Below are 19,160 nucleotides of genomic sequence, written 5' to 3'. Positions count from 1 at the left end.
GTTGATATTTGACTTCTTCCCATGAGTCACAAATATTCTTAGTGGTATCTAAAGTGGATGTTCTTTCAGCAGGCATGAAAACATTGAGATCATTATACACATCTCCATCAGAGCTCTTAGTGGCCTGGTAGACTGTCAATGAGCAGATTTTTAAGAGAAATCTTTTTTCTTGAACAATATGTCACAACAGTGGGCTTAAAATATTCAGTAAACCATGTTTACAGATATAAACAGATGTGCTTTGTTGTTTCATTTATAGAGATACAGGATGATTGGTTTAGCTTAGTCCTTAAGGGCCCTAGAATTTTTGGAAGAGTGAATGAGCATTGGCTTTAACTTAAAATCACCACTTGAACTATCCCCTGTTTTAGTCAGCCTTCCCCACACTGTGATCAAAATATCTGACAAGGACAAGCCGGGTGTGGCAGTGCACACTTGTAATCACAGCATTTGGGAGGCTGAGACAGGAGGGTAACTGTTCAGGCACAGCCTCAGCTACTTAGTGAGGCCCTTTGCAACTCAGTGAGACCCTGTTTCAAAGTAAAGAATAAAAAATCTGGCTGGGGCATAGCTCGGAGGTAGAATGCCCCTGGGTTCCATCCCCAGGACTGAAAACACAAACAAAACAAACAAACAAAAAAAACCTGACAAGGACAACTTAGAGAAAGAAAAGTTTACTTGGGCTCACAGTTTTGGATGTTCAGTCCATAGTTGGCTGGCTCCAAGGCAGAAACCTGGGCATCAAGACATGGCGGAGGAATGCCACTCAACTCATGGCAACAAAACAGAGGGAGAAACAGAAAGTGGCCAGGGACATATATAGTTCCTAATGCCACCCTTCCAGCAACCCATCTCCTTCAGTCATGTCACACCTCTAACCCTTGCTCCACTGGGGACATACTTTCCACACATGAGCTTTGAGGGACATATTAAAATCCAAACCATAATAACTCCTAGCAAGAGAGGTGGCCTGTCCTTTCAGGTTTTGAAGCCAACCAGTGACTTTTCCTCTTTAACTATAAAAGTTCTAGATAACAGATTCTTCAAATGTAAGGCTGCTTTGTCTACATTGAAATTCTGTTATTTAGCACAGGTACCTTCATCAATTACCTTAGCTGGATCTTCTGTATAACTTACTGCAGCTCCTACATCAGCACTAGCTGCTTCATCTTGCCCTTTTATACTGTGGAGATGACTGGAACTCCTGAATTAACATCTCCTAGATTCAAACTCCACAAAATTGGCTCTTAGGAAATGTTACAGCTGGTTTGATATTCTATCCACACTGATAAAGCTTTTTCCATATCAGCAATAATGGTGTTTTGCTTTCTTATCATTTGTGTGTTCACTGAAGTAGAACTTTCAATTTCCTTCCATAACTTTTCCATTGCATTCAGAATCTGGCTTACTGTTTTGCACAAGAGGGCTAGCTTTCAGCTTACCTCAGCTTTCATCATGCCTTTCTTACAAAACTTCATCATTTCTAGCTTTTAAAGTGAGAGATGAGAGATTCCAAGATAGCGACACAGAGGGAGACAGAGTATTTCAGTTGCTCTAAGACTTGGAACTTAATCACCGGGAAGACCACTTCTTGACAAGGGAAGAGAAGCAGTGAAAAACTCCACAAAATAATGAAAATTGAAATGCATGGATTCAGAGCCAGAAGAGAGAGCAGAGATTGTAAAGAGCTCTATGCACCTCACCTAGTGAACCAAGAGCAGTGGTGGTGGTGCCATCTTGGCTAGGCCATGCCAGAGCTTGAAGCTGCTGGTACTGTGGCTCCCAGAACCAGCAAAGAAGCAATAGATTCTTGTGAAGCCAGTAACTACAGACCATTATCAAAAGCAGTAGGCATTTCTCTCCACGCTTGACAAAGACCCAACTACCAAGATGACCCAGCCAGACCCTGCAGATACAGCTGAACCCATCTCTTCCTGCAGGGACCCGGAGTGGCACTCATTAAGACCATAAATGAACAAGCTGTCCTAGTGAAAGACCACCCTGTGTGGCCACAGGGACTTGCATGACAGAAAATAGACTCATGGAGGTCTGAGACTTTGCAAATCATCCCTATGGAGGTGGAAGTGGGGGCTACTGTTGAACATAGCAGAATATGAATTAGCAGACAATCCCTAGAGACACCAGAGGATGCCCATCCATGGTTTCTAGGGGAGGGAAAATAACTCAGCCTACTGAGTTGCAGCCTCAGAAAGCAATAAACTTGTACCTGGCCATGTTTGGGTGCTACAAGCACCGAGGGCTCACATGATTGCAGTCACCCAGACCAGCAGTAGTGTTCCTGGGGCTAAATAACTGGGCCACCCAAGTCCTGGGCTTACAACTGTACAATATCTCCCTGTCAGAACTTGGGCCCTGGGTGGAAAGTGGCACACAGAAAGGAAGAATATGCCAATACAACAGAAATACAAACCTGAGAACTCTGAAAATATGAGATGAAGAACAGAGAGAAAATAATAAACCCTCACAACTCAACAACAAGGGAGATCACCAATACTTATCTGAGTAAATGCTATAAGAAAAATTCTGAATTTTGATCTTCAATAGGATGAAAAGTCTCAAAGAAAGTATACTGGAAATGAAGAAGGAAAAAGAAGCCCTAAGAAAAAAAACCAAAAAGAGGCTTTGACAAAAATGAAGGAGTCAATGAATTAATTAAAGACCACAATAGAAACCAACATTGGAAGGCTAGACCACCTAGAAAACAGGGTATCATTTTTGGAAGACAATTCATTCAAAACTGAAAACGAGGCAGGGCAAAGGACCTAGAAACAGGAGTAATTAAAGAAACCATTTGTATCTCCCTTTCTGTGAGGTTGGGGGGGGGTGAGCACGGAGGTGAGAAATGGTGGGCACCAGAGAATCAGGGTCCAGGCCAGCTTACAGACAATCATTCAAATTAAGGTTCAAAATTATGCAAAAGTCATTGGTTTCCCCAAACGCAATTCCGACCAATTATAAAAGAACATATAGAAAACCTCAGGAATATTTAAAATCCCATTCCCCAAAGGCTTCAAGATAACTCTCTTTCCAAGGACCCTCACCCATCCACCCAGAAGGGAGGTGTTTGTCCTCTACCTTTTTCTAACCTATACTTTTATATTTCTATACACTTCAGTAGTCCTTGGGTTTAATTTATCAAGATCCATTGGACAAGAATCCTAATTTGAAAAAATAGTCAACAGTATACAGAAGACATTATAACAAAATAATCTGAACATCTAAGATATATGGAGCAATATGAAACATCCTAACTTACAGATAAAAGGCACTGAAGAAGGTCTATAAGCACAAACCAAGAGTATCAGAAACCTCTTCAGAGAAAAAATTTCAGAGGATTTTCCATGTACAGGAGACATTCAGAATACCATTAACACAAGGTCAAAGAAAGACTTCCCCTTGCCACATAATAATCAAAATGACTAACATAGAGGCCAACAAAAGAATCATAAAACCTGCAAAAAACAAAAGAATGAGAGAAATTCCGGGGCAAAACAATAAAAATCATTCCAGACTTCTTAATCAAAGTCATGAATGCCAGGAGGAACTGATATGATGCTGGAAGAAAGTACTTCCAACCATGTTGAGCAAAGATATCATTCAAACTTCATGGAGAAATAAAATTGTTCTAAGACAAGCAGAAACTTAAAGAATTTATGACTACCTGGCCAGCACTACAGAAAATGCTTAAAGAAATAAAACATAAAGAATAAAAAAGAAGCCGGGCATGGTGGTGCACACTTGTAATTCCTGCTCTTGGGAGGCTGAGACAAGAGGATTGCACAGGTTCAAAGCCAGTCTCAGCTATTTATTTAGTGAGGCTCTCAGGAACTTAGTGAGACCCTGTTTCCAAATAAAGTATAAAATAGGTCTGGGAGTATAGCTCAGAGGTAGAAAACCACTGAGTTCCACCCCTAGTACCACCAAAAAAAAATTAAAAAAAAGAAAAAAGAAAAAAGAAACAAATTCCAGTACCAGAGAAGAGGCAAACACCACCAGGTGGGCAACTAAGCAAAGAAGAAATTATACTATATCAAACAGAAAGTAGAACCCAAAATGATAGGAAATAAAAATTGTATCATAATAATAATACTTAATGTCAAAGTTTAATATCCCAATTAAATGATATACAATGTCAGGCTGGGCGTGGTGGCGCACGATTGTAATCCCAGCATTCAGAGGATTGCAGGTCATGGACAGCCTCAGCTACTTAGCAAGGCCCTTTACAACTCAGTGAAACCCTGTTTCAAAATATATAAAGACAAAAAATAGGACCAAGGGTGTAGCTCAGAGATAGAATGCCCCTGGGTTCCATCCCCAGTACTGCAAAAAATACACACACACACACACACACACACACACACACACACACACACTGGTAATGTGGATTAAAAACATAAACCAATTATATGCTGTTTTCAAGAAACTCATCCTACAGCCAAAGGTATCCCTATGCTAAAGATAAAAGGATGGAAAAAGATATATCATGCAAATGGAGACAAAAAAACAAAACAAGACAAAACAAGAAAACCAAGGGTTGCACTGCTTATTTCTGATAAAACAGACTTTAAGCTAAAACACATCAGAAGAGACAAAGTGACAGTCAACATTTAGGCCCCAAGCATGGGTATACCCACTTCTGTAAAACAAACTCTTTGGGACATCAGGCCTCAAATAGACCCAAATACAATAATATTGGGAGACTGCAACACATTGCTCATGCCACTTGGTCAATCTTAGAGACAAAAAACAAGTAAAGATTTTTTAGATTTAAAGAGCATTATAAACCAAATGGACCTAATAAATGTACCAGTATTGGGAAATGGCTTCAAAATGTGTTAATGTGCCAGTATTGGAAAAGGGCTTTAAAACATACCAGTATTGGGAAATGGTTTCAAAATGTATCAATAACATTGTTATTAGAAAGCCAGAAACTTCAGGCAGAAAAAGGGCTGCAGAATTCCAGGTGCAAAGGGAAACTGGCAAGAAAATAGAGGAAGCCCGGCATCTTTTACATTTATAAGAGAAACAAACTTCCCCAAGGATGGGGGAAGATGGCTCAAGAGGAAGCCTAGGATCTTTTATATTTTAAAGATAAGTGAACTTACCAAGGATGTGGGAGGATGCCATGAGCCTCCAAGAGATCCCAGACTCTGATAATCAACTAACACATTTTGGGGTGTAACAAAAGACTTGGGGTCTGTGCCGGAGACAGGGCAGGTCTACAGGAAGGAATCTCTACATCAGAAGACCTGCCCTGGAGAAAGGATGGATCTAGTCTGGTCAGAAGACTTGGTATAAAATGTCCTGGGTCCAGAAGCCTCCAGTGACTTCTTTTCAAGTCATCCCCTATACTACCTCTGGTATAGGGCTTTATTAATCTCTGTCCTATCTTTCCATTTTCGTTATAATAAACTCATTTAAGCTTCCAGAAAGAGTTCAAGCTAGTGTTTTCTATACATATCTCAGAACAAGAACCCTCTATACATCTCTCCATAACAGTTTCGGGAGCCCAACAGGGTCCCCAGAACAGTTTTCCCATCATTACAATAAACATATATAAACTATTTCAACTGGCAACAGCTGAATAAACATTCTTCTCAGATGTCCATGGAACCTTCTCTAAAACAGACCACATCCTGGGCCACAAAGCAAGCACCAGAAGATTAAAAAAATATATTGTAATTCCCTATATCTTCTCAGATCACAACAGAATGGAAGTAGAAATCAACAACAGGAAGACCAAAACAAATTACATAAATACATGGAGACTAAATGATATACTCTTGAGTGAGGGCCAGATAAGAGGAAAAATAAGGGGAGAAATAAAAATTCCTGCAATGAAATGAAAATAAAGACACAGTATATCAAAATCTATGGGACACTGAAGGCAGTTGTTAAGAGGACTATTTAAGCTGGGCGTGGTGGTTCACACTTTCAATCTCAGAATTTTGGAGGATGAGACAAAAGGATCTAGGTTTGCAGCCAGTCTCAGCTACTTAGTAAGACACTTTGCAACTCATTGAGAACCTGTTTCAAAAAAAAAAAAAAATCAGGCTGGGGATGTAGCTGAGGGGTAGAATGCCCCTGAGTTCAACCCTGAGTACTGCAAAAATAAATAAATAAATAAATTAATTAATTAATTAATTAAAAAAAGGAAACTTTAGAGCACTGAGAGCCCACATAAGAAAAACAGAAAGTCATCAATGACACACCTAATGACATATCTCTAGGACTTAGAAAAACAGAAAGAGTCTAATCCCAAAGCCAGTGGAAGGCAGGAGATAATTAAAATCAGAGAAAGAAGATCAATGAAATAGAGATTCAAAGGATAAACAAAACAAAAATCTGTTTTTTGAAAAGATTAACAAGATTAACAAACCCCTAGCCAACCTAACTAAAAGAGAGAATGAACTCAAATTATTAAAATCAGAATTTAAAAGGAGACATCACCACACAGTGAGGAAATTCTGAGGATCATCAAAAACTATTTTGAAAATTTACATTCCAATAAATAAAAAAGGAAGAAAACAGATTTCTAGACACACACAACCTACCTTATTTGAACCAAGAAGATAGAAAAAATCTAAACTTACCAATAGCGAGCAAGGTAATAGAAACAGCAATAAAAAGCCTTCCATTAAAGAAAAGCCCAGGTCTAGATGGATTGCCAATTGAATTCTACAAAACCTTTATAGAAGAACTAAACTCAATATTTCACAAGTTATTCTGCGAAATAGAAAGAAATGGCATTCTTTCAAACTTCTTCTATGAGGCCAGTATCACATCAATACCAAAACCAAATAAAGATACATCAAAGAAAATAAAATTACAGACCAACATCATTAATTAACATAGATGCAAATTTCTAATCAAAATATTAGCCATGTGCATTCAAAACTACATCACGAAAATTGTACACCATGAATAAGTTGGTTTCATCCCAAGAAAATAAGGCTGATTCAACATACACAAATCAATACATATTATTCACCACATAAATAGAACTAAAGACAAAAATCACATGACCACCTCAAAAGACACTTAAAAAGCATTTGACAAAATCCATTTATGTTAATACATGATTCATGTTAAGAACACTGCAGAAAATTGGAATAGAAGAAATGTACCTCAACTCTACTAAGGTAATATGCAATAAACCCAAAGCCAACATCATATTTAATGTGCAAAAACCACAGGAATTTCCTTTAAAATCAAGAAAAAAACAAGGATGCCCACTATCACCACTTCTACCTTCCTACCTTCCATTCTTCCTCTTCTTCTTCTCCTTCTTCTTCTTCTTCTTCTTCTTCTTCTTCTTCTTCTTCTTCTTCTTCTTCTTCTTCTTCTTCCTCTCTCTTTCTCTTGGTGGGTGGGGGGATGGAACCCACCTTAGCCCTATTTTTTATTCTTTATTTTAAACAGGGTCTCACTAAGTTGCAGAGAGCCTCACTAAGTAGCTGAGGCTTGCTGAGAACCTGTGTTCCTCCTGTCTCAGCCTCCCAAGTACTTGGGATTACAACATGCACGCCACCATGCTTGGGACCACTCCTTTTCAATATGGTCCTGAGACTCTTGCCAGAGAAATAAGACAAGAGAAAGATATCAAAGGAATTCAAATAGGAAAAGCCCTATTTTTTATTCTTTATTTTGAAACAAGGTCTCACCAAGTTGCAGAAAGCCTCACTAAGTTTCTGAGGCTGGCTGTGAACCTGCAATCCTTCTGTCTCAGCCTCCCAAGTACTACAATTACAAGTGTGCACCACTACGCTCAGCTCTACAATGAAAATTTTAAAACACTAAAAAGAGAAAGTAAAAATACCTTAGAAAATGGAAAGATCTCCCTTGCTCTTGGATAGGTAAAATAAATATTATTTAAAAATGCCCATTTTACCAAAAGTGATCTACAGAGTCAATGCAATCCCTAGCAAAATAGAAATGTCATTCTTCACAGACCTAGAAAAATCAGCCATAAATTTCATATGTAGAAACATAAGACCTAGAATAACTAAAGCAATTCTCAGCAATAAAAACCATGCAGAAGGCATCACAGTTCCTGACTTCAAATTATCCTAAAGAGCTATAGTAATAAAAATAGCATGGTACTAGCACCAAAACAGACACATTGACCTATGGAACAGAATAGAAGATACAGAAACAAATCCACACACAACCAATTGATTTTCAACAGTTTTACAGTATTACCTGCGATCTAGAGCAACACCATAATACATAAATTTTCAGATAAAAATGTATTCTACAGTTAAAGACTGTGTGTCTCATTTGCTTTAAAGCCCTAGTGACAATGTCATACTGTTTTGAAAACAAGAAAACTGATTCAATGAATGGAAAGAAATTCCTGGTTAGTCGAATTAGTCATGTATTTGTAAAACCACAGAGGAAGGAAAAAGAGAAAGCAGGCTGGTGGCCAAGGCTATCAGGGATGAGCCAGGATCACCCTGTTCAATAATGTGCATCAACTCATAATGTGGGCTGAATGTCATTTATCTGAAACACTTGAGACCAGAAGTACTCCGTATTTCAGAGATTTGGACTCTGGAATAGATAGTTGCATATCCCTAATCTGGAAACACTCCAAAAGTTTGGGATTCTGGAGGATTTTGAATTTTGGATTTTCAGATTAGAGATTGTCAACCTGCAGGAGTTACTTCTGTGAGGGGACACAGATGAACAATGACATGTCAATGCTTTTTCACACTTTAGCCTTTATATTTTTGTATTTTACATTGCCATGAGTTCATGTGTTCCTTGTCTCCCTAGTTCTGGAGAGCAGTAAAGGTCACTATTTTTTTCACAAATGATGGACTTCTAAATCTCACTCAGTGGCTAGTAGGCAAAATCAGATGAAAAGGAAAATCCAGAAGTTAAGATTGGGGTTTAAGATTTCCCATAAATTCTTCTTTTCTTTTCTTTTCTTTTCTTTTCTTTTCTTTTCTTTTCTTTTCTTTTCTTTTCTTTTCTTTTCTTTTCTTGGTGCTGGTTCTTGAACCCAGGGCCTCATGCATGCTAAGTGCGTGCCCTACCACTGAACTGCACTTCCAGTTCCTCTCAGGAACTCTTTATAGCATTTAAATATTGCACTGCTTTATACAACTGCTGTAGGGCTTATTAGATTCAAGGCCAAAGTCAGTCTAACCCAATACTTTTGTGGTTGGAACACCTGCCAGGTGCCTTTTGTTTCTTACTTGAGTAAGTAGTGTTCTTGAACTTTTTCTGATATTGTTCTCTGAGTAGAAACTGCTCCTGGAAGGGCCATTCCAACTGTAGCCTTTTCTCCACATCAGAAGGAACCGATCCATATCTGCAGATATCTGAAGTGGAAGGCAGAAATTAGAGAATGTGTTTTCAGAGCTATAAGGTTGAAATCCTAGACACATATTTAGTTGTCTATTATGTGACCAAAGCAGTAATTAAGTTTCTGGTCACTAGATATGAGATCACAGAGATATATTTTGTTATATGTGCTAAATTTGCTAACTAGCAAACTATCATATTAGAAAAAACAGAAATAGCTGGACACGGTGGCACACTCCTGTAATCCCAGTACTTGGAAGGCTGAGAAAGGAGGATCGCAGGTTTAAGATTAGCCTTAGCAACCTAATGAGATTTTCAGCTACCTATGGAGACAGTTTCAAAGAAAAACATAAGTAAAAAAGGGCTGGTGGTATAGCTCAAAGGCAGAATGCCCCTAGGTTTAATTCCCAGTAAAACACACACACACACACACACACACACACACACACACACACACGCACACACACACCCCAAAAACAAAACAAACAAACAAACCACCACTACCACCAAAGAGCAGGATTCCTAAGAAACATTGCACAGACAATAGACACAGAATACTGGACATGGCTTCTAGTTATCTAATATTTCATAAAGTTTCTCAGGAGCTTGAAATTAATAGGGAACCCTGATGAAGACAGTATGGTTCAGTCTTTTAAGGTTGGAAACACATAGAAATTTGTTACGTACCAACTCTATCTGCTTTGGGGCGATTTCTTCTTGCTATAATGAGAAAAGGACAGGAATTACTGACTTTCCCCCTGCATTTGGTACCATCCCAGCTTCTGGAACCACAACTTATGCACTTGGAAAACCCACCACCATCCTGTCGGGAAGCCTGCGTTTCTTATCACAAAACAGCAGGGTCGCCCGGCACTCACTGCCAGGACCGACGGGCCATCAACTTCCTTTCTGGGAAGCTGCACATTGTGACTTGCCGGCAGCAGGTGCTTCTCCATCCCTGTGCTCACAAAAGATGTTTCAGAGGAACTTGGGTAATCCCAGCGGCCCCTCCCCCCAGGATAAGAAAACGTATGCAAAAAGAACAATTTCCTGTCCAAACTTAGGAGGCCTTTTGAAGGTATATGACTCAGTGGGAAAGGGCCAAGTCCACACAAACTTTTCCAACTTGTTATTCAAAGAGAACCCTCTGCCTTTCTAATTTTTTTCAAATTACCACTCTGTCAATTTTTTTTTTTCAGTACTGGGGATGGAACCCAGGGGTATTCTACCTCTGACCTACACCCCCAGCTCTATTTTTTATTCTTTATTTTGAAACAGGGTCTCACTGAGTTGCAAAGGGCCTCACTAAGTAGCTGAGGCTGACTGTGAACCGCGATCCTCCTGTCTCAGCCTCCCAAATGCTGGGATTACAAGCGTGCGCCACCACACCCCGCTACTCTCTGTCAATTTTGGCCCCATATCTGATTAAAGGTTCTAAGAACTCTGTAGCTAAAGAACATAAATTAAAGGAACATATGTAATATATGAAATAATTAAATAGAACTTATTAATATAGGTGTTTATACACATTATTATGATTTTTATATATACAATATATCTATCAATTGTTTAGTTCTACTATTTAAGTCCGATAGCACTTCTGAAAGATGCAGGAGAAATCCTCATGTCTCCTTAGGGCAGGTTCCTCAGAGGAAGCCCACAGACTTCTAAGAATCACCTGAAAAGCTTGCTGAAGTCAGAATCTAAGCTTAGAACCCAGAGATACAAACGTTTGAACTCACCACAGGTGATATAGAGAGTCGATTACTTTGAAAACCAGTGCCAAATAAATTAAGTTTTGAAACCCATATTCTTTTCTGAATAGAGTGTATCTTCACACCCCCTTGTTAGATCTTTCTCCCACATTCTATTTCCAGAATAAGTATGCTTCAACCTACCACTACGTCATCAGCTGGAAATATCCTCTGAGTATGACACCTTTCTAACCACCCACTCCTTCCAAGCATCTCCGTCCTTTGGCTACAACTACTGTTTTATTTATAGCATAATTAACTCTTGGGTTATGGTCAGCACACCTTGTCTATGAAGTTTCAGTCACGAAAAGATCAGAAGAGGAAATCTACCCATAAATTCCTCCACAGGTCAGTTAGGGAGCCCTTAATCTCTCTCTCTTACTTTTTCTCTCTGTCTCTCTCTCTGTCTCTCTCTTTCTCTCTCTCTTTCTCTCTCTCTCTCTCTCTCTCTCTCTCTCTCTCTCTCTCTCTCTCTCTCTCATGCTGAGGCTTGAACTCAGAGACATTCTTCATCCCTATTTTATTTTTTAGTTTAAAACAGGGTCTCACTACCTTACTGAGGCTGACCTCGAACCTATGATCCTCCTGTCTCAGCCTCCCAAGTACTGAGATTACAGGCATGCACCACTCCTTAATCACTTAATCATAGTTAGGTATGAGCAATAACATTTTTTTCTCCAAGTATTCTCATGACTGACACAAGTTAATCAAAACATATAATCTTTAAAAAGTTTCACCCTGCTGGACTTGAGATCGCCAGTAACTTCTCTCTTCAAAGGTTGGTTCCTTCTTGGGATCAAAAATTAGGAAGTCTGTTTTGGTGCCACCAAATCTCAAGTATGCAGGAGATAAACCTCTGGCCAAAGTACGAAGCTTTGAAGAACTGTTGTGAAGACAAGCAAGAAAGCATAGTTATTTTTTTCCAGGACAATTCAGTCAACTGTTTTTATTCCTCCTCTTCCCCCTTTGTGGTACTAGTGATTAAACCCAGAGGCATTCTACCTCTGGGCTACACTCCCCCAGCCCTTTTAATTTTATTTTTAAATTTTGAAACAAGGTCTCACTAAGCTGCTGAGGGTCTTGCTAAGTTGCTGAAGCTGGCCTCAAACCTGCAATCCTCCTGTCTCAGCGTCCCAAGCGCTGGGATTTCAGATGTGTGACGTCGTGTTTGGCCTTCCCTCTCTCAATGGACTTATTTCCTAAATTTTAGCTGTTAACTTGCCTCAGAGGGATGGAAAGAGGTGGATAAATTCAAGACACATTTATACAGAGAAATAATAGATCTGGCTACTAATTGGATGCTGAGGAGGAGGCGAGGGTGGCTCTGGGGAAGCACCTTGGATGATAGTATCGTTTGTTGAGATGAAGAATTAGTGAGAGATTGGAGGTGGGGATGGAGGAGCAGGGGGGTCGAGGCAGGGGCTCCATTCTGTAGAATTTGAGATGCCAATGGGAGACCAAAATCCCTGTTTCTGTCATGCCCTTGGTCAGGTGTATCTGGAAGTCAGAAGACACCTGCAAGCTGGGAATATAGATGGCTGAGACCTCAGTATAAAAGTCAGTGGCTAGAGACACTTGCCCACAGGCCCCAAGACCGAGGGGAACCTCCTCTGAGGCAGTCCCTTGAGCCCGCACCATTTCGCTGCCTTTAGCCCAGCCTTAATTCTGGTCCATGGCATCTCCACTGTTTGATTATAGAGAAAACGTGTTCCAATTTGTGTAGCTAATATCCGTACACAATTGAGACTGGGCAGGAGATTGTTACTCTTTGGGAAGTGGAGGGAAAGCTAGCGCCTGGTAAAGGAGTTGTGACATTGAAAGACAGCCCAGGTCCCCAGAGCTATGGACCGTGTCACCTTGGGTGCTCCCCATCACATCATCTGCCTCCAAAGCCTCGCCACCCTCTGAAATCAGCTTCCTTATAAGTTCCTTGGCATATCCTCTATCCCCGCCCCACTGATGTGAGCTCCCTGGAAGCAGGGCCCATGTCTGCTGGTTTATTCATTACCTAGATGAAGGCCTGACACACAGTGGGGACTTATTAAACAGGTGTTAAGTGACAAGGGAAGCCACAGTCTGATGAAAGGGCAAGCAGACGCCACACAGAGATTGTTTTCTAAACAAAATTAAATGAAAACCCAATCCATGGCTGTTGCTGGCATAAAAGAAATCACCTGTTTCACAGTTTGGGTATTAAGGAACTGTTTTGTACACCCCCTTTGCAGTGGAATATTTTCATATCTTGAGAATATAATACTGATGCCCTCTGACAATATCCAGATTTAATACAGCTGCAAAACTTGCCATAAAAAACTGATCAAAAGTATAGCATTTCAATCACACGTAGGGAAAAACACCATTACTGCAACAAAGTGGAAATAACAAAAGAATGTATAAAAGCAGCGGCAGCTATTCCATTTCCAGAGAAGTTTGTTAGGGAAAAAAACAACAGTCAGCAGGTATTTTTACTTTACCTTTTGTACAAAAGTAAACTGTTTATCTTTGACACAAAAAGAAGCAGAGGTGGAGTTGAGTGTGGTGGTGCATATTGGTAATACAGGTGCTTGGGAGGCTGAGACAGGAGGATCGCAGGTTTGTGGCCAGACTCAGCAACTTAGCAAGACCCTGTCTCAAAATAAAAAATAAAAATGGCCGGAGGGTGTAGCTCAGAAGTAGAATGCTCCTCGGTTCAATCCCCAGTACCCCCCCCCCAAAAAAAGTAGAAGTGTTTTAATTGTGTGTGTGTGTGTGTGTGTGTGTGTGTGTGTGTGTGTGTGTGTGTTTTACTGGAGATGAAACCCCAAAGACATTCTACCTCTAGGTTATACCTCAAGCCCTATTTTTTATTCTTTATTTTGAGACAGGGTTTCACTGAGTTGCAGAGGGCCTCAATAAGTAGCCAAGGCTGTCTGCAAACCATGATCCTCCTGTCTCAGCCTTCCAAATTCTGGAATTACAAGCATGCACTACCACACCCAGCTCGGAAGTCTTTTATTAAAATGCACCAAATATTAAGTAATATTTTCCCATTTCCAGATTTGGAGACTACCCTGTAGATTTCAGAGGAGAAAATGTGGCTGAACTAAGTCAGATTTTTAGTTTTAGCAGAAGAACAATGGAGCAAGGGCTTTGGGTTATTTTTATAGAAGTGTTTGAGTGAAAAATCAAGAAGCCCAAATCAGATATGGAAAAAATAGAGGAGAAAGATGTTTGAAGGAGGTACTTAAAATAATGTTGCTGGTAACTTATTTTTACAATCGAGTACAGGAGCTGAGAGGGTAAGGAATTATCATCCAAGAATGGGGAGGTAAGAATTTAAATCCTTGGACACTGAAATGCTACTAACAATGAAGAGAATTAAAGCATGGCTGTGGCACTGGCTACCTGAAATAAAGGAAGCAGTGTGCTGACAAGCCAGCGTTCAGAAAAAAAAAAAAAAAGTATCCCGGTTTTTGAGATTTGCCCATTTCCATGGTGTAAATATTCTCATCATGGCTGATTTCAAGATATCAGTGTGATGTCACTGAACACAGAGTTGAGAAGAAGTGAACACATTTCATGAGCTGGTGCAACCTGGTCCATCACGGCACTAAGGGGAGATGATCAAATCATGTGAGGGGTGAAGAAATTGAGAGGCAGTTTGTTCAGGTAGTTTTGAAGAAACCCAGGATGATGGTGGGACCTGGAGGTAGAGAGGAAACTGAGAGATTGGCACCAGTCTTAATCAGTAAGGAGAAGAGGGGAACGGTGTGCCGTGACAGGGACACTGGATGGAAACCCAATGTGGAGACGGCGGACCTCACACTGGAGTCATGACAATCATTCCTAATAGGCATTAGCTTAGTCCAAACTGACTGTTTTAAGTATGTTATGTAGGTTTTTTTCCACTTAGTCCCAAAAAAACCCAGTGAAATGGGCATCATTATTCTCCTCATTTTGAAGATGTGGAACCTGAACAAAAGAAGTGAAGTCAACTTGTCCAAGGAAACAAGTCAAAAAGGATTCGAACTATCGCAGCATGCATTCAAACCAGCGGGCCACTGTCTAGAACATGGGGCCCTGGGGGGCAGGAAGAGGGCTCGGGTTTGGGACAATGTGCAGCCTGTACTCAGAAGGGATACAGGGAAGAGAGTATCTTCAGAGAAGTACCAGGTTTTAGCTAGGGCAAGGGAGTTGTGGGAATATTCTGTGAGGAGGGCAGAGTAGGTTTACTGTGCACAGGTTCCAGGGGGCACAGTGGAAGGGGTGGAGAGGGAAGGGAACACTAGGAGCTCAGTCAGGAACTGCACTCCTTAGGGGTAAGAACTGTGATTGTTCTGGCTCTTTGTTTCTCTTTGGCCATAGTTATTTCTCCTGGCAAGTGGCATATAGGGTACCAGGGTACCCATGGCTCTTTACAGCATCATTTGTCAAAATGTGCCTTTAACGTTGACAATACCTTTCCAGACCTGAAAAGCAACTTTCAATGGAGATGCAGGAATCTAATTGCTGAAAGTTGTTATTAATGAATATTTATTGAACTGGCAAAAAGAGATGAACTTTGCTTGCTGAAAAACATGCAAATTACCATGAGAAGCAAGCACCACTGCATTATTAATGCATAGTACTTGCGATTTCTACCACCCACGCAGACAATACTGTTTTACTTTGTATGAGTGGATTATGCTCTTGTATGTGTCTTAACTCAAATGTAGAGCTGTACTAATACAGCTGCCGCTAGCTACGTGTGGCTACTAAGCACTTGAAACGTACTTAGTCTGAATTAAGGAATGCTGTAAGCGTGCAAAACACACTAGATTTTGGATTTGAGATTCTATGATTTGAAAACGGTTAAATACATCCTTAATATTTTTATACTGGTTACATGTTAAAATAATCATCTTAATTAGAATAAAATAAATAATAATAAACTAATTATAATAAAACTAATTATATACAATAATAATTAATGCCACCTATTTCTTTTTACATTTTTACTATGGCTACTAGAAAATTTCAAATTATGCAAATGCCTTGCCTATGAGGCTCAAACTTATATGTCCATTTCACGTTACAATTGTAGGGCCAGGGCCTTTTTGGGGTTCTGCACAAAATCAGGCTGAGGAAGTATTTTGACTGGTTTGTTGATTAATTCCCTCTGGGAAGAAAGATCACAAAACACTCTTTTTCAACTGTAGACTTCTATCATTACCATTTAAGTTTTGTGCACTCTGTGTTCTCTGGTTACAAATGCGAAAACCCTGTTTGCTACTGTGAGCAACCAAAACCCCATCTGATTAAACTTTTGTAGTTCTCCTTTTGAGTCCCTTAGGGGTTTGGGTTCCAGTTCCCCTACCTTTATGGCAAAACTTTTTGGGGACATACCCTGCCCTGTGTCCTGTAAAAAAAAAAAGATCACTTGGCTTTCTTTTTGGGTATTGCCATCTCTGAGATCAGAGTTTGGTTTCAAACTCTGCTTTCATTTGCTACCTGGCTGACTATAGCCAAATTATTTAATCTCCCTGAGCTTCAAATCCTTCATTTTTATTTATTTTTTATTATTTATTTATTTATTGTGGGGGTGGTACAGGGGTTCCTGGAAACCCTTCTACCTCCGGGCTACACTCCCGGACATATTTTTTTTAATATATTTTAATTTGGAAACAGGGTCTCTTAAGCCAGCGAGGCTGGCTTCGAACCTGCGCGATCCTCCTGTCTCTGCCTCCCAAGTGTGGGGATTACAAGCGTGCGCCACCACGCCCGGCAAATTCTGCCTTTTTAAAACAAGAATAATAGTAATAGTCCCCTAGTGTTGTAGCAAAGACTAAGTGAACTAACACCTAGGAGGAGCTTAGGACAGGGCCGGGAGGGCCAAGGGCTCAGGAGGTGCCAGCTGTTTGTGTCACTCTCGCTTTCCCTAGACTCAGCGGCCAGCTGCTCAACTCAGCCATCCTGGTACTCATGTCTTCACTTTGAGGAACTGTGAGAAAACAACACCCATCTCGCCTTCCTCTAGTGTAGACAGACATTAAGCTCAGTGTTGTCTTCCGAGATGGCGGGGCCACCCTGTGCACTGTGCTCACCACCCTGGGGAGAGGGACCCTCATACCTTAACTTCGCAGTGAAGGCTTAGTTCAGGAGAGGCAGCGCCTGCCTCCGCTCAGACTCAGCTGAGAAGAGCGTGAACGAGCTTGCAGATGCTTCTGCAGAGTGGATATGGAAGACGGCTCCCCGTCCTTCTCCTCCTCCTTCCTCTTTTTCTTCTTGTACTTGGGATTGAACCCACGGGCATTCTACCTCTAAAATATACCCCAGCCCTTTTTATTTGTGTGTGTAGTATTGGGAATTAAGTGCAGGGGCTCCTACCTCTGAGCTCACAGCCCTATTTTATTTTTTATTTTGAAACAGGATCTCACTAGGTTGCTTAAGGGCTCACTAAGTTGCCGAGGCTGGCCGCAAAGCTACGATCCTTCTGTCTCAGCCTCTCAAGTACTAGGGTTACAGGTGTGAGTCACCAGCACAGCACCCCCAGCTATTTTTGTTATTTTTATCGTGAAACAAAATCTCGCTAAGTTGCTGAGGCTGTCCCTGAACCTGTGATCCTCCTCTCAGGTTTTGGAGTTACAGACATGTGCCATCATGCTCAGCTGGAAGACAGCTTCTGCCAAGGGAAAGGACTGGGAATGGTCAGGAGCTTGCCTGGAAAGAAGCCTGTATGGACAGCAATGAATTGTTTTGTAAACAAAACAAAAGAAAAAGCCCAAATAAACAAAACATAAAAATACGAAAGCAGTAGTATCTATGGCGTGCCCTGCTTTCTATTATCTTCCAGTCTTCAACAAGATTGAGAGAAGGGTGGAGAAAGAGTACTGTGGAAAGCTAAGAGATGTGTTAAGAGTAAAGGTGCCATGAGTAGTGGCATTTGCCTGTAATCCAGGACTCGGGAGGGTGAAACAAGAGGCTCACAGGTTCAAGGCCAGCCTCGGCAATTTAGTAAGACCCTCAATTTAACAAAACCCTGTTTCAAAATTTAAAAACGAGAAGAGCTAGGGATGTAGCTCAGAGATAGGATGTCCCTGGGTTCAATCCCCAGAACTAAAAGAAGAGGAGAAAGAGGAGTAAGGGTGTGACCCTTACTAAATTGTAGCCTGCGAGTCCTATGTGTTTGGGGTGGGGAGGCTAGTTAATGGAGGTGAGCTTGAAGGCAGGTGATCAGTACTGGACTCTGAAGGTCAGAATGTAGATTTTTTTCTTTTTGGACCTGATTTTTTCTCTAGGGAGAAATTCCCACCTGCCCTTCCCTGAGGAGGCGATGGGGCATCTGCTGGCTGCAGCAGAGAAGGACTTGGGTCCTGGCATGTGCTGGCCCTTCAGATGGGGAAACCTGTGCTTCAGCGTTTCTCCAGTGTCCTCTCATCCTTAGCCAGCTGCAGACTGGTGTCAGCTTCCTATCCCTAAGGGGAAGGGCAAAAGCCAGGCTCCTCCCACCAGGAAATTCTCTCTACTGCCACAGAGGAAAAGGGAGAGGTGAACTGTGATCAAAAGAAACACAGAAAACTGGTGTGTGGTTAGGAAACATTCACCAGTTCCCAGGAAGAAACATTTAGCTTAAACTTTAAATACTTTTAGTCAAATACTCATGTGTGCTAAGCACTTATCCTCCCATCAAATCCTCAAAATAATTCCACAAGGTGGGATCTAGGAAGTCTGTTATAAGATGGAGAAACGAAGGCTTGGTGTAGCTAAACAAGTGGTAAAAAACAAAAAAAAAAACAAAAAAAAAAAAACAAGTCACCCAGCTCCCTGCAGTGGAGAGTCGAGCCAGGGTATTCCAACCACCTGTCTCTTAATCACCAGGTCACCCGTGAATCAGCAAGAGCAGCCAACTGTGTGGGCTCCAGAAGGGCAGGGCTCTGACAGAGGTCAGGTGTTGGGCTGGTGAGGACGTGTTTGTCTCTGGAGCCTCCATGGCCTAGCGACCTAGGGTTGGCCTTGCGGATCCTTATCTTGGGTCACTCTGCACTCATGAGGCACAGCCATAACCTGCAACAGGTGCATTTCCTCAGGTGAGAAAAACAAAACAACAAAAATAAA

At 41.0% G+C, this 19,160-nt stretch overlaps 1 protein-coding gene across 1 annotated transcript in view; it reads right to left on the bottom strand.

Annotated features, from left to right (window-relative positions):
* Window positions 1-19,160, bottom strand: part of HPSE (heparanase) — a gene marked incomplete at both ends in the record, with an annotated part of 45,255 nt that overhangs the window by 24,860 nt on the left and 1,235 nt on the right. The window contains 2 exons of the mRNA XM_080698064.1: window positions 9,225-9,350; window positions 11,825-11,970. Of these exons, the coding sequence (XP_080554190.1) occupies window positions 9,225-9,350; window positions 11,825-11,970 (272 nt within the window). The remainder of the gene's footprint in view (window positions 1-9,224; window positions 9,351-11,824; window positions 11,971-19,160) is intronic.

Source organism: Muscardinus avellanarius, assembly GCF_963383645.1.
Source record: "Muscardinus avellanarius genome assembly, chromosome: 6".
In the NCBI taxonomy this organism is placed as follows: Eukaryota; Metazoa; Chordata; class Mammalia; order Rodentia; family Gliridae; genus Muscardinus; species Muscardinus avellanarius.
The sequence above is the reverse complement of the archived record's forward strand: the minus strand, read 5'-3'. Positions and strand labels throughout refer to the sequence as shown.